Source organism: Nelumbo nucifera, chromosome 4 (assembly GCF_055504915.1).
Source record: "Nelumbo nucifera cultivar China Antique chromosome 4, China Antique-T2T, whole genome shotgun sequence".
Taxonomy (NCBI): Eukaryota; Viridiplantae; Streptophyta; class Magnoliopsida; order Proteales; family Nelumbonaceae; genus Nelumbo; species Nelumbo nucifera.
The window spans coordinates 27,009,367-27,022,641 of NC_142652.1; the positions used below are offsets into that span (position 1 = coordinate 27,009,367).

The 13,275-nt window shown below is 40.7% G+C and overlaps 1 protein-coding gene and 1 pseudogene across 2 annotated transcripts; both read left to right on the top strand.

Annotated features, from left to right (window-relative positions):
* Positions 1-813: 813 nt before the first annotated feature.
* Positions 814-3,619, top strand: LOC104602956 (pentatricopeptide repeat-containing protein At1g08070, chloroplastic pseudogene; annotated as a pseudogene). The gene has a single exon (XR_016085956.1). The product of XR_016085956.1 is annotated as a pentatricopeptide repeat-containing protein At1g08070, chloroplastic pseudogene (transcript).
* A 1,196-nt stretch (positions 3,620-4,815) lies between these two features.
* Positions 4,816-5,718, top strand: LOC104602955 (ribulose bisphosphate carboxylase small subunit, chloroplastic-like). Its single transcript, XM_088902381.1, has 2 exons — positions 4,816-5,193; positions 5,310-5,718. Exons 1-2 carry the CDS (start codon positions 4,876-4,878, stop codon positions 5,538-5,540), a joined length of 549 nt encoding a protein of 182 aa, XP_088758507.1. The 5' UTR covers positions 4,816-4,875; the 3' UTR covers positions 5,541-5,718.
* The last annotated feature ends 7,557 nt before the right edge of the window (positions 5,719-13,275 follow it).

The window sequence follows — 13,275 nt, forward strand, 5'->3', positions numbered from 1 at the left end:
TGCAGATTCCACTAAGACCAATCAATGTTGGTTCATTGAATTGGTTGGGGTAAATAAACCTCTAGACCTTAGAACCAGTCTAAGTGGTGATTGGTTCCAAGAATTTAAAACCAGACCCTACCCTATAACGAATTAGGTAGGATTAGAGGTCGGTTCAAAGTCAGTTCCATTCGATTTCCAGTGGAACCTTGTAATGACTTTGTTTCTAATTCTGGTTTAATAGAATGCTTTTCTTTTCTCTACTAAAAAAATATTGATTGATGGTTGCGTCTTAAAAGTTGGCTAGATAATTATCCACGTGGCACTCCTTTTGTGCCTTTTCAACTAGGAGTGAGCAAGAAAACCAAACAACCGAATGAAACCAAACTGAAGATCCGGTTAATCGAACTGGTCGGTTCAGTTTCGGTTTGATATTTTTAAAAAAACCGAAGATACTGGTTTGGCTTTGGTTAACCAATATAGAAAACTGGTGGTTAACCGAATTGACAAGGTATACATATATTTCTTTGTATTTTATATATTTATGTAATATATAATATATTATTTATTATTTAAAATATAATGTTTTATATATATTTCTATTTTTTATTATATACTTATATGTTTTTTATAATATATTATAAATATAAATATAAAAAAACCAAAAAAACGGATGAACCAAACCGGTCAATCGATTAATCGATTAGCTTTGGTTCGATTTCGATTACCTGTTTTCTGGAAACCGATAGGACCGGTTCAGTTAACCGAACCGTGAGCACCCCTAAATTCAACCGTGACAGAAAGGAAATTGATATTCAAATTCGGACAAAACCCGCGAAAAGTCTCTCTCAATCTCTGTGTAGCACACTTAAGCCTTTTTTCGTATGGTAATCCGTTCATTCAATATACAGAAATTCGAACGGGTCATGACTTCATCACTTTCTCCTCCTGCAATTACTCCAAGCTACGATTTCAATTCTCCACAACTCCCTTTCATCCTGCATCGATTGGAATGTTGTAAGTCCATGGAAGAGCTCAAACAAATCCATGCCTGCATTATCAAAGCCAGGCCTCTCCAAACGCAGCTCGTGTTGGACAAATTTCTCTCCTGTGCTCTTTCAACTCTCGGAAGCCTTGACTATGCCCAATCTTTTTTCTCACAAATCAGAAATCCAAATCTCTATGCTTACAATGCAGTAATCCGAGGCTTTTCTCGTAGCAAGAACCCAATGCAGTCACTGTTGTTTTATGGGGAAATGCTGGAGAAAGGATTCTGTCCTGACAATTTCACGATCCCTTTTCTTCTCAAGGCATGCGCAGAATTGCGGACATTGAGAGAAGGGGAGGGCATTCATTCTCAATCGATTAAGAATGGGCTGGTATGGGATGTTTATGTAAGGAACACTCTGATGAGAATGTACGCTGTTTGTGGGGTAACTGGCGCTGCTCAGAAATTGTTCGATGAAAGTTGTCATCGAGATTTGGTTTCATGGACCACACTGATTCAAGGTTATGTGGAGAATGGGTTTCCAGGGCAAGCAATTCAGGTGTTCTTGGAAATGAGTATGACAAAATTAAAAGCGGATGGAAAGACGATGGTGATTGTACTTTCTGCTTGCTCTGAACTTGGAGATTTGGATTTATGCAGGAAAATACATAGTTATATACAGGATAATAAGGTGTATTTGGATCTTTTTGTTGAGAATGCTTTGGTGGATATGTACTTAAAATGCGGGGATATTGACTCTGCTTGTAGGTTGTTTAATTCTATGCCCAAGAAGAATGTTGTTTCTTGGAATTCCATGATCCTGGGGCTGACACAACAAGGAGAATTCAAGGAGGCCCTGTTGGTATTCCGAAGCATGCAAAGAGATGGGGCTGAACCAGATGATGTTACATTAGTAGGTGTGCTAAATTCATGCGCTAATCTAGGGGTTCTCGAGTTGGGTAAGTGGGTTCATGCGTATGTAGATAGGAAAGGGATTAGAGCAGATGGATTTATAGGAAATGCGCTGGTGGATATGTATGCAAAGTGTGGCAGCATTGATCAAGCGTTTGGAGTTTTCAAGAATATGCAACATAGAGACGTTTATTCTTACACAAGCATGATTGCTGGGCTGGCGATGCATGGGGAAGGAGAGAGAGCATTGGATCTCTTCTCTGAGATGTCTAGGGTTGGTATGAAACCAGATGAAGTGACATTTATCGGCATCCTTACAGCATGTAGCCATGTAGGGCTGGTGGAGGAGGGGCGCCAATATTTTGAGGATATGTCAAGAGTGTACAAGCTCAAGCCTCAGATAGAGCATTATGGCTGCATGGTTGATCTTCTGGGTCGTGCTGGATTCATAAGTGAGGCTGAAGAATTTATTAGGAAAATGCCAATTGAGCCTGATGCCTTTGTCTGGGGTGCTTTATTGGGGGCCTGCAGGATCCATGGGAAGGTTGAGCTAGGAGAAAGAATCATGAAAAAGCTTGTAGAAATAGAGCCAGAGAAAGATGGCACTTTTGTACTCATGTCGAACATATATGCCTCTGCAAATCGATGGAGAGATGCAGTGAAGGTGAGAAAGGCAATGAAAGAGAGAAAGATGAAGAAGATCCCAGGCTGTAGTTTAATAGAACTGAACGGAATGGTCCATGAGTTTCGGAAGGGGGACAAATCACACCCAAAGACAAAAGAGATATACAAGATGCTAGATGAAATAATGAGTCGTTTAAGGCAGGAGGGGTATGTGGCGCATACCATGAGTGCATTACTAGATGTGGCTGAGGAGGAGAAGGAGCATGCACTGTGTCACCACAGCGAGAGGTTGGCAATTGCTTTTGGCTTGATCAGTACAAGCCCAGGGACACCACTGAGGATAGTAAAGAATCTTCGTGTGTGCAGTGATTGTCATTCTGTGACTAAGTTCATTTCTAAAGTCTTTCGAAGAGAGATAATCGTGAGAGATCGAAACCGTTTCCATCATTTTAGAGGAGGTTCATGTTCGTGTAAAGATTTTTGGTGATCTCTTGCTATCCTGATTTTCAATTAAAAATGTATTTCAAGCAAGAAATGCATATGACTGTTACTATACTAGCAGATTGAAACCCCCTTTCTCGCTTGAAGAATGAATACTTCAAGTAGTTCTTAGTATAACTGCATCCATTTCGTTTCCCCTAGAGAGGTAGATTTATTTGTAAGAACTAAGAAGCATATGGAAAGACCTAGCTGTTAGAGAGGTGCAAACTGTCCAGTCCAGTCCTAAACGGCTAAAGATAAGAGCAGATAGGAGTTTAGCAAACGAAACAGATACTACATTACAGTTGAAGAGTACATACACTGTTACAGAAATGACATGGACCAACGTATGTCCATGTGACTTGTCCAGTATGGCCAATCAGTCTGTATGGTCCATTTCAGCCCTTGGGTGTAAATATCTAGCTCAAATCTCAAGAATTGACAGGATTTCGGAATTTGTGGTTCTTTTCCTTTAGAAGCTCGGACAGGACTTTGAGGGTCATCACGAATTCACGAGGGCTGAAGCAATCGGTGAAGATTGACGTGAACGAACTTACACATATGAATCACAAATTCCTTCTAACAAGCCCCACCCCTTCACAAACTACACTTACCTTTCTTTCGCCTCTAGTTTTCCCTATTTCTTAAGACACAAATTAGCTCATTTGGCATTTCATGAGATTTTATAACCACGACTTTAACTTGGTATCAAAACAAATAAATAATTGCCACATAGCAAAAGGGTTGTATATATGTTTCATGGCCCAGCTATTAACTGATATAGACTACTTAAGATTTCGACCCACATTCTAGTTGTAACAAAAGAATCCATTAATCATTCAATCTGATGTTACTCATCAATCTACACAACTGAAATTTAAAATCCTCCTCTCTTAAATCATATCCAATCACCAATTCAATGAGTGAATCTTCAATCATAATATATACATACTTCTCAAGCACAATGGAATCTAAAGGGTCCCACCTTGAGGACCCCCGGTTCAACTCGCATGGTATCATCAAGGATCTTGCAGGAATTTTAAAAGAAAACATGCCTTCTCTACTGGCAGGGAAAAAACCCTTCATTTTAGGTTCATTTTCCCATATTGAATTTCATCCAACTGAGATGGTTGCGTTGCGTTCCCACCCCATTCCCATCGACCCCAAATATGAGGTAAAGAACCATTGGCATTGACCCATAGTATAATAGTTACGGTACTGTCATCGTACTCCAACATTCCTCTTTGATAATCTTTTTAGGAAAGAAAAGAGGTGGGTACTTGAGTAATTTCATCTGAATTTGCGAAAAATATGTCTCCTAGGAAATGGGGTGGGCCTCTCGAAAGAAAGACACCCCACACCGTAATTTGTAATTTGTAGTACAGGGGGAATGCATCCTGACCGTGAATTGATGCAAATTCACGGGCAGGATGTGGTTTATAAGGGGGAGGACTAGTTGTAGGGGGGCTGAAATTCAGAATTCTGCATCTTATGTTTCCGTACTTTTTCCTAAAGTCTAAACTAAAGAGCTAAGGAAAGACTGGTAAATATAAAACCAAACAACCATCACACATTCTCGTCCACACTCCTCGGATGAGATAAGATTGTGCAGTTGCCGACACGTGGCATACTGAAGCGATTACTGACGATAAGGCAGCAACTCAAGTTTCCCTCGGGCCTCGGCGTGTGTGGTCGTCAAACTGCAATGTCATCCCCACTTGATCCAACGGCCAACACTGGTCCAGAAATGTAGCAGATGAAAGTAAGACCCTCAGATTGGAGGATCCGAGTTGTCCGGTAAGACGAATTCTTACTTTATAAATCGGAAGAGGAAGGAAGTAAAGCAAACTCTCTGAAGAGATCACTGGTAGTGAGTGTTGAACAAAGCAGAGATGGCTTCCTCCGTGCTCTCATCGGCAGCTGTTGCCACCGTGAGCCGTGCCACCCCGGCTCAGGCCAGCATGGTGGCACCTTTCAGCGGACTCAAGTCAGCAGCTGCCTTCCCTGTGACCCGCAAGGCCAACAACGACATCAGCTCCCTCCCCAGCAACGGTGGCAGAGTTCAGTGCATGCAGGTGTGGCCACCACTCGGAAAGAAGAAGTTCGAGACCCTGTCTTACCTCCCACCACTCTCTCCTGAATCATTGGCAAAGGAAGTTGACTACCTCCTGCGCATGGGATGGATTCCTTGCTTGGAGTTCGAGTTGGAGGTCTGTAATTATTTTAATTTTTAATTGTAGTGGCCGGATTTGTATCTGCGTTTTCTTAATTATTAATCTGTGGTGGTGACAGTTTGGTCTGTTTGGTGTTGTGTGAATGATTGTAGCATGGATTCGTGTACCGCGAGAACAACAGATCCCCTGGGTACTACGACGGGCGCTACTGGACCATGTGGAAGCTGCCCATGTTCGGCTGCACTGACTCGTCTCAGGTGTTGGCAGAGCTGGAAGAGGCCAAGAAAGCCTACCCCAACGCCTTCATCCGGATCATCGGTTTCGACAACAAGCGCCAAGTGCAGTGCATCAGTTTCATTGCCTACAAGCCTCCTAGCTTCTAAACTTTTAAGGATTCATTCCAATTTGTTTTAAGATGTGTGTAGGCTTTGAGTGTGTTCTGTTTTTCTTTTTTCAACTTTCGAATTTTCTTTATCAATAATCTGTTACTTTTTCCATCTTGACCTCCAACGAACGAACATATGACGATGAGAATAAAGTTTGTTTGATGATTATTAATTAGTTGAAGATGAACATTAAAGTTCGTTCAGTCTATACTCCATGCATAATTAATTTCCTTTTAACTACTATGAGTCTAGTAGCGTTTTCTTTTAACACCTACCTTCTTATTACTGATTTGAGATGTTGGGTCTGGTGACAATGGGTGGGGTGGGTCATTACAGACGGAAAAACCATCAGTGTTTGATTCCGTTTCCGTTTATTCAGTAAACATTGATTGGCTGCTACATAGGCGCCGTCTCAGTATTTTCTCTCTTTTCCTCTGCATACAATCAAAAGTGTAAAAAGTAAATTTTGGTTGTTTATGTGCATGTTAACTAAAGTTGTTTTTTTGAAGTTTTCATAAACGGCCAAGCATTTATTCGTTGTTATGCTGAAGTGGCGCCTAGTGGCACCTAATGTGTCTAATTGTCATAAACAGTTGTAATTATTGCATTTCTCAATTTTATTAATAAATAAAATACAAACATTTATTTAATAAACATAAACAAAACCAAACACATATTATATCCTTAAAACCGCAAAGAAAGATGAAAATTAGTGTCCAGATTTTATTAAGGCTCTCCGGACCAAAAATAGCTTAAAGGCTGACTGTGTTGGGCTCAATTGAGAAAGCCAGAAGCCGCCGTGCTTCAGCCCTCTCAAGCAGGCACTAGCATTTTATTAAGGCTTGAAATCGTGATTGTGGCCGCTGTTGTGCCCCCAATAAAAATTGGACCATACCTAGATTCATCCCTGCCAAGTTCCTTGTTCATGAGATTACTACGTAAGGTGTTAATTAAAGCTTCCCATATTGTTTTTCTAATTATAATTCTTTTCTTAAAACAAGAAAATAAAAAATAATTACTTTCTTAAGGTGTGCCCCAAAACCTTTTCTTCTCTCCCCCTTTCACGCACAGTAGCACCATTGAATTTGAACCTCTGCTATTCCTCCTTCACTATTGTACACCAGAGACCTAGGAGATAGATAACCTGCAAATCCAGAGTGATTTACATCACCTTGTAAATTCTGGATGAAAGAAATATCAAACCAAGTAGCGTTGACTAGAGGTGCAAATCAGGTTACTTCTGAATTAGGGGTACAATTCGGGTTGGAAACTTAGGCTCCATTTGGAAGGAGTATAAATATAAATATGTAGAGCATAAAATCTTGTATTTTGTATTTTTTGTACTGTACATATTTGTATTTGTACTCCTTAGGCTCCATTTGGAAGGAGTACAAATACAGATATGTAGAACACAAAACCTTATATTTTGTTTTATTTTGTATGAAATTGTATTGCACATATTTGTATTTGTACTCCTAACATTTTACATTGTTTTGAACTTGGGCTTTCAGTTTGAGTCCATTCAAATTTTGACAAAAAAAATCCAATCCGACCCCACCCAAGTTGCATAGCTACTCATGACCCCTATAAAGCTTTCTTCTAATTAACAATCTCTGTTATCATGACCAAATACCTTGTGTTTGGTGAGAGAATGGCATCGTAATCTGTCATCCGCCCAACATCCTTCAGACCTTCAACTCTTGGCTTAGCACTCTATACTTATAAGTAGAGCTCTGAACAATGATCATTGAAGTAAGGGCCCATTTGGGAGGACTGAGCTGAAGATTCAACTAAGCATGTTCAATTGCTTCAAAGTGTTCTGGATAAACTATTCAAAGAGGCTGAAACGAACAGTCTTGAAATGACTGAACCAAGCCGCTGCAGATTATTCTTCAAGGGTCCATTTGGGGGACTAAACAGGTTCAACTGCTTTGAATTGAAGCACTCTGGCCAAACTATTCAAAGAGGCTCAAGCGGACAGTCCATCAAATGACTGCAAGCTGATTTGGACTCCCAATTTTCAACAAACATAACTTAATAACTCTCCATGGCCCACCTTGGGAAGCCAGAAACTGCGGTACTTCAGCCCTCCCAAATGGTCACCAAATGTAGTTTATAGGCTGTCCATTTGGAGACCATCTCGAAAAGCCAGAAGCCACTACACTTCAATCTTCCCAAACGTATACTAAATCCTGGCTTTCTTGCTAAAGTAAGAAGCACCCAATAGGGAAAAACATCTGCAACTGTGCGTAAGAGATGACCTGGATTCTTCTAGACCCAAATGTGCTTGATCTACGTCTGGTGTGCAAGTGAATGCTAAGTAGAAAGGGCTGAAAAATGCTGCTTTGCTGGAAGAGAGCAGGGGGAAGAAAAGCGCTTTGGGGCAGGGCTGATTGATTTGTTTCCAAAATAACAATAAGGCTCAGTTTGGGAGGAGTATAGGTATAAATATTTACAGTACAATTACATTATAAAATAATACAAAAACGTAAGGTTTTATTTGCATTAATGCAAATGTATAGGAGTGCAAATGCAAAAAATGTAAATTTTCATTTAACTTTTTTTGGGTTTTACTTTATTTTGCTCCATGTCTTAACTTATTTCATTTGTACCGTAATCAAATAAAATAAGCTAAAATTTGAACAAAAATATGTTAGAATTTACACTTAAATCGTTTACACTATTATAATTTTGCATCAGTACAGATCTATTTGCATTGCAATCAAACACAGCCTAAGTAATAAAAGCAAATACTATGGAGGGCATTAACACATTGCGCTAATAAGCACAGGTAGGGGTGTCAATTAGACTGGATTTGGTCCAATCCAATCCAGTCCAATGTGAGTCCATATAAATGGACCAGGTTCAATCTAATCCAATGAATGTTTTGAACCATTTTGAGTCGGTCCAATTCAATGTCTAGACCGTCCAATCTGTTCAAATTCATTTTGATTTAGATTGGTTTCAACCCAAACCCAGTCCATTGACACATATTCTTATCTTATATCAATGAATCAGATATTAGCTTAGTCCAACCCAATCCAATATAAATTTGTTATGGACGGATCAAGTCCAATCCAATCTAATAAATATTTTAGACCGTATTGATCCAATCCAATATGTCTTGTTGGTCCGTCCAATCCATCCAAATTGATTTTGGATAGGATAGAGTCCAATCCAAAACTGGTCCACTGACACCCTTAAGCACAGGGGTGGCACGGATAGAGTTCAGGTATCCAAATTTCATTGGAAAACAGCAATGGCCACTGGCCACAGTAGCAGATCCGGAGTCCTTGGGGTACAAAATGTTAGAGTTGTGTTGAAACTACCCCATGAAGTTAACCTCTTGGGGCTCTTGAGTTGGGTACTGTAAAAACAGAACTTTTCTGGATTTTCCTTTCTTCTGTTTTCATTCATTGATGATTCAGATACATATATACAAACTCAAACCTATCTTTCCTATCTCAACTATACAAGATAAGGATTAGAAGAGAACGGAGACTCCTACTCCGAATTCGATCCTAACTCAGCGGAGTCTCCTAATCCCGAAGACTCCTAATTCAATCCTAACACCCCCTCAAGTTGGAGCATGCAGGTTGTGAATGCCCAACTTGAGGAGAAAATACTCAAATTCTCTTCGACCTAGTGCCTTTGTAAAGATGTCAGCCAGCTAGACGGTAGTCGATACATAAGCAGGACGAATGCAACCATTTTGAATCTCATCACGAACAAAATGGCAATCAACTTCAATATGTTTCGTACGTTGATGAAACATTGGGTTTGCTGCAATATGCAAGGCTGCCTGACTATCACAATATAATCACATTGGGTTCGAATGTGTCACTCCAAGAGCCAATAACAATCCCTTCAGCCATTTTAATTCACACGTGGCCGTGGCCATAGACCGATACTCTGCTTCTGCTGAATAACGAGCCACAGTGTGCTGTTTCTTAGTTTTCCAGGAAATCGGCGATTTTCCAAGTAGAATAAACCACCCAGATAGGGAACGCCAGGACAAAGGACAACTCGCCCAGTCTGAATCACACCATGCATATAACTGCAAGTCACAATCTGAACACAAGAGAATTCCTTGACCAGGATTTCCTTTCAAGTAGCGCACCACTCGCAATGCAGCCTCCCAATGTCTTTCTTGCAGTTGCTGCATGAATTGGGACAGAACGTGCACACAATAAGACAACTCAGGACGAGTTGCTGAGAGATAAATAAGCATGCCCACCAAGCGCCTGTATCACTCAGGATCAGATAAGAGAGGCCCATCTGTCAAGGCCAGATTGTGATTATGCTCCATAGGAAAAGGGGCAGGTTTTGCACCAAGTAATCCAACTTCAGCGATAATATCCAGAACATACTTTCGTTGAGACAGAAAAATTCCTGTTGAGTTTTGGGCAACTTCAATGCCCAAAAAATATTTCAATGGTCCAAAGTCTTTCAAATGGAAGCAGTCACTCAAATATTTCTTGAAGACTTGAATTGCCATATGATCATTACCTAACACGATAATGTCGTCCACATACACGAGGACAAGCACATGTACCCTGTCTCGACGAAAGGTGAATAGGGAGTAATTTGAACCTGATTGCTGAAACCCATATGTCTTCAAGGTTGCAGTTTATTTAGCAAACCAACATCTTGACGCTTGTTTCAAGCCATACAGAGATTTTTGCAACCGGCACACCATACTTGGTTTATCTGACTGAAACCGAGGAGGCATTCACATGTAGAGTTCCTCATGAAGGTCACCGTGCAAGAATGCATTATGTACGTCCATTTGATGAAGCTCCCAATTTCTAGCTACTGCGACTGCAAGAAAGGTACGAACAGTAGCCATTTTTGCAACTGAGGCAAAAGTTTCATTATAATCAATTCTCTCAACCTGCTTGTTCCCAAAGATCACGAGACGAGCTTTGTATCTTTCCACTGTCCCATCAGCGTTGTACTTGATTCAATATACCCATTTGCATCCTATGGCTCGTTTTTCGGATGGCAAAGGTTCTACGGTCCGTGCCTGATTATTCTCAAGTGCCTGTATTTCTTTCTGCATTGCGTCCCTCCATTTTTCATCCTTTACGGCCTCAGCAAAAGAAGTGGTTCAACTCTAGCAGTAATAGCTACCAAGAAAGCACAATGTCGACAAGAAAAATTGTTACAATTCACATAGTTATCTATGGGATAAGGACTACCTGCAGGATGTGATTGACCGAATGAGCTTGCAACGGGACGCGGAGAGGGACTCAAGCGCTGTGTGGTGTGAAGCACATAGTCTCTTAACCTTGTGGACTACTGTTTCTGTCGATGCCCACGCCCCAAATGAGAATCAGAGTGATGTAGTTGCTCAACATTGCCACCCCCTTGACGTCAGGACTGTCTTCGCTTGCATTTTCTGTAGTGACGTCAGAAGAATGCATGGGTTCACTAGTATTGGCATTTTGGTCTACATGGGTTCCTTCTTCAACACTGACTCCTTCTTCTGCGAGTTCACCTCGTTGGTTAGTCTCCATCTCGCCATTTGCTTGTCCTGGTAAATAAGTGGACGACACCAACACCTCATCTGTCCCACCTATTCCACAATGAAATTGGCCTTGTGCTTTGTTTGGTTGTTCATCCTCCTTGTGTGCATAAGGGAATTCATCCTCTAAAAAGGTAACATCTCTTGATGCAAAGAACGTATCGGACTCTAAATCATACAACCTCCATCCTTTCTTTCCAAAAGAATCCCCAACAAAAACACACCATTTGCTTCGACTGACAAATTTAACCCCTCCATGTCTATGATTGTGCGCATATGCTAAGCAACCAAAAGCTTGCACATTATCATAAGAAGGAGGTCGCCCAAATAAAACTTCATAGGGAGTCTTTCCCTAATAGAATGAACGGGGTCTGATTGATCAAATAACATGCGGTCAATACACATTCCCCCCAAAAATCAATAGGCATGCTAGTTTGAAAACGCAATGCTCGAGCAACATTGAGTATGTGGCGGTGTTTGCGTTCAACCCTCCTGTTTTGTTGAGAGGTCCCGACACAAGTGGTTTAATGAATAATACCATGCTAAGCAAAATAACTAGCCAAGCAGACAAACTCAGTCCCATTATCAATACGAACCACTTTGACATATTTATTAAATTGCATTTGAACCATAGCAAAAAAATTTTGAAGAACTTGTCCCACTTCTGTCTTATCAATCAGAAGATAAATCCAAACACCTCTAGAAAAATCATCTACTATTGTCAAGAAATAATGAGCACCACAAGAAGTTGCAGTTCTATAAGGACCCCATAAATCACAATGAATTAACTCAAAAATATCGGATGCTTTATTATTACTAGAAACAAACCCTTCTCGACATTGTTTAGCTCGGAAGCATATATCACAACCTTTAATACTGCCATCCTTATTATTTTTAGTACTAACAAAAGGCAGCAACTTAACAATTTTATGAGAATGATGCCCTAACCTTTGATGCCAAATATCACACATCTTGCTCTCTATAGTCTTCATTGCTCTTGCTGATGCAATGCTCCGGAAATAATAGAGTCCCTCTCGCTGCTCACCCGATCCAATCAGCATCCTCATAGTTTGGTCCTATATCACGCAGAATTTATTAGTGAACTGAACAACACAATTCGACTCCTCAATCAATTGCGACACAGAAATTAAATTGCAATGCAAATAAGGCACATATAAAACATTAGTCAATTTCAGATGATCGTCCAGCGCAATTGTGCCTTCTTTCTCTGCTATTGTCGCTTTCCCATCTGGCAGCCTGACAAAGCATGAAATGATGTTCTTTATGTCTCTCATCGACTCGAGTCTTCCTATCATATGATGAGAAGCCCCAGTGTCTATTATCCACTCTGACAATTTTCCCTTACTACTTAGTTGTTGACTCCCCTCTTTCTGTGTGCTCAAAAGATTGAATAACATGTTTCACTGCTCGCTACTTAGTCCATTTAACCCAGTCTTGACTGCATCGATTGATTCTCCTTGAGACGCATTGCCTTGCGCAGAGACTTTAGCTGTATTGGCCTTGACTTGGCCGCCACGACATTTTCCTCCTGCCCCTGCTCCTTGTTTCCGTCCACCACGCCCACCGTGTTCTTTTTCTTTGTTTTCAGCCATATCGACCACCGTGTCTACTGCAGAAGTTCAACTCGCCAGAAACCCGTTAAAGATCTGGACGTTCGTGAGTCTTATCCCGAACTCCCTGAAGAGGCAAAACCTGCCGCAGAACATCAACCTCCACTCCCGAAATCAACAAATTCAATAAGCCTTTAATTTTCGTCTGCGCTTCGATTTCGTCTGGTTTTGGATTCGTGATCGAGGAAGAAAAAGAGTGGACCAATGAGGATTACGACTGAAAAAACAGATGTCAAAGCACCCCGTTGGAGCGCCGAGACGGTGGGAGTTGATTGCCGAGGCTTTTCACCACTGCCCAAACCAATTACAGAAATCAAACTTGAAGACTTTAAAAGTGTCCACCTCATCAAGCGCACATCCCAAGTATATCTTGGAAACAATGAAGATGTCTCCTCAAGAATCTACCAAATAAAACTGTCGTACTATGGCTTTTATATCAGTTCGAGGATCCTGCACTTAAAATAAAGTTACGGTGGCAGTAGTAGCAACAACTCCACTTCTATAATAGTTAGACTTCCATTAAAAGTTTAAGCATATGCTTTGGCCCCGCAACCGATAAGCAGTCATAATCTTA

Coding starts and splice junctions, on each gene's coding strand:
- LOC104602955 (XM_088902381.1), top strand. CDS start 4,876: ATGGCTTCCTCCGTGCTCTCATCGGCAGCTGTTGCCACCGTGAGCCGT. Junction 5,194..5,309: donor GCTTGGAGTTCGAGTTGGAG/GTCTGTAATTAT, acceptor GAATGATTGTAG/CATGGATTCGTGTACCGCGA.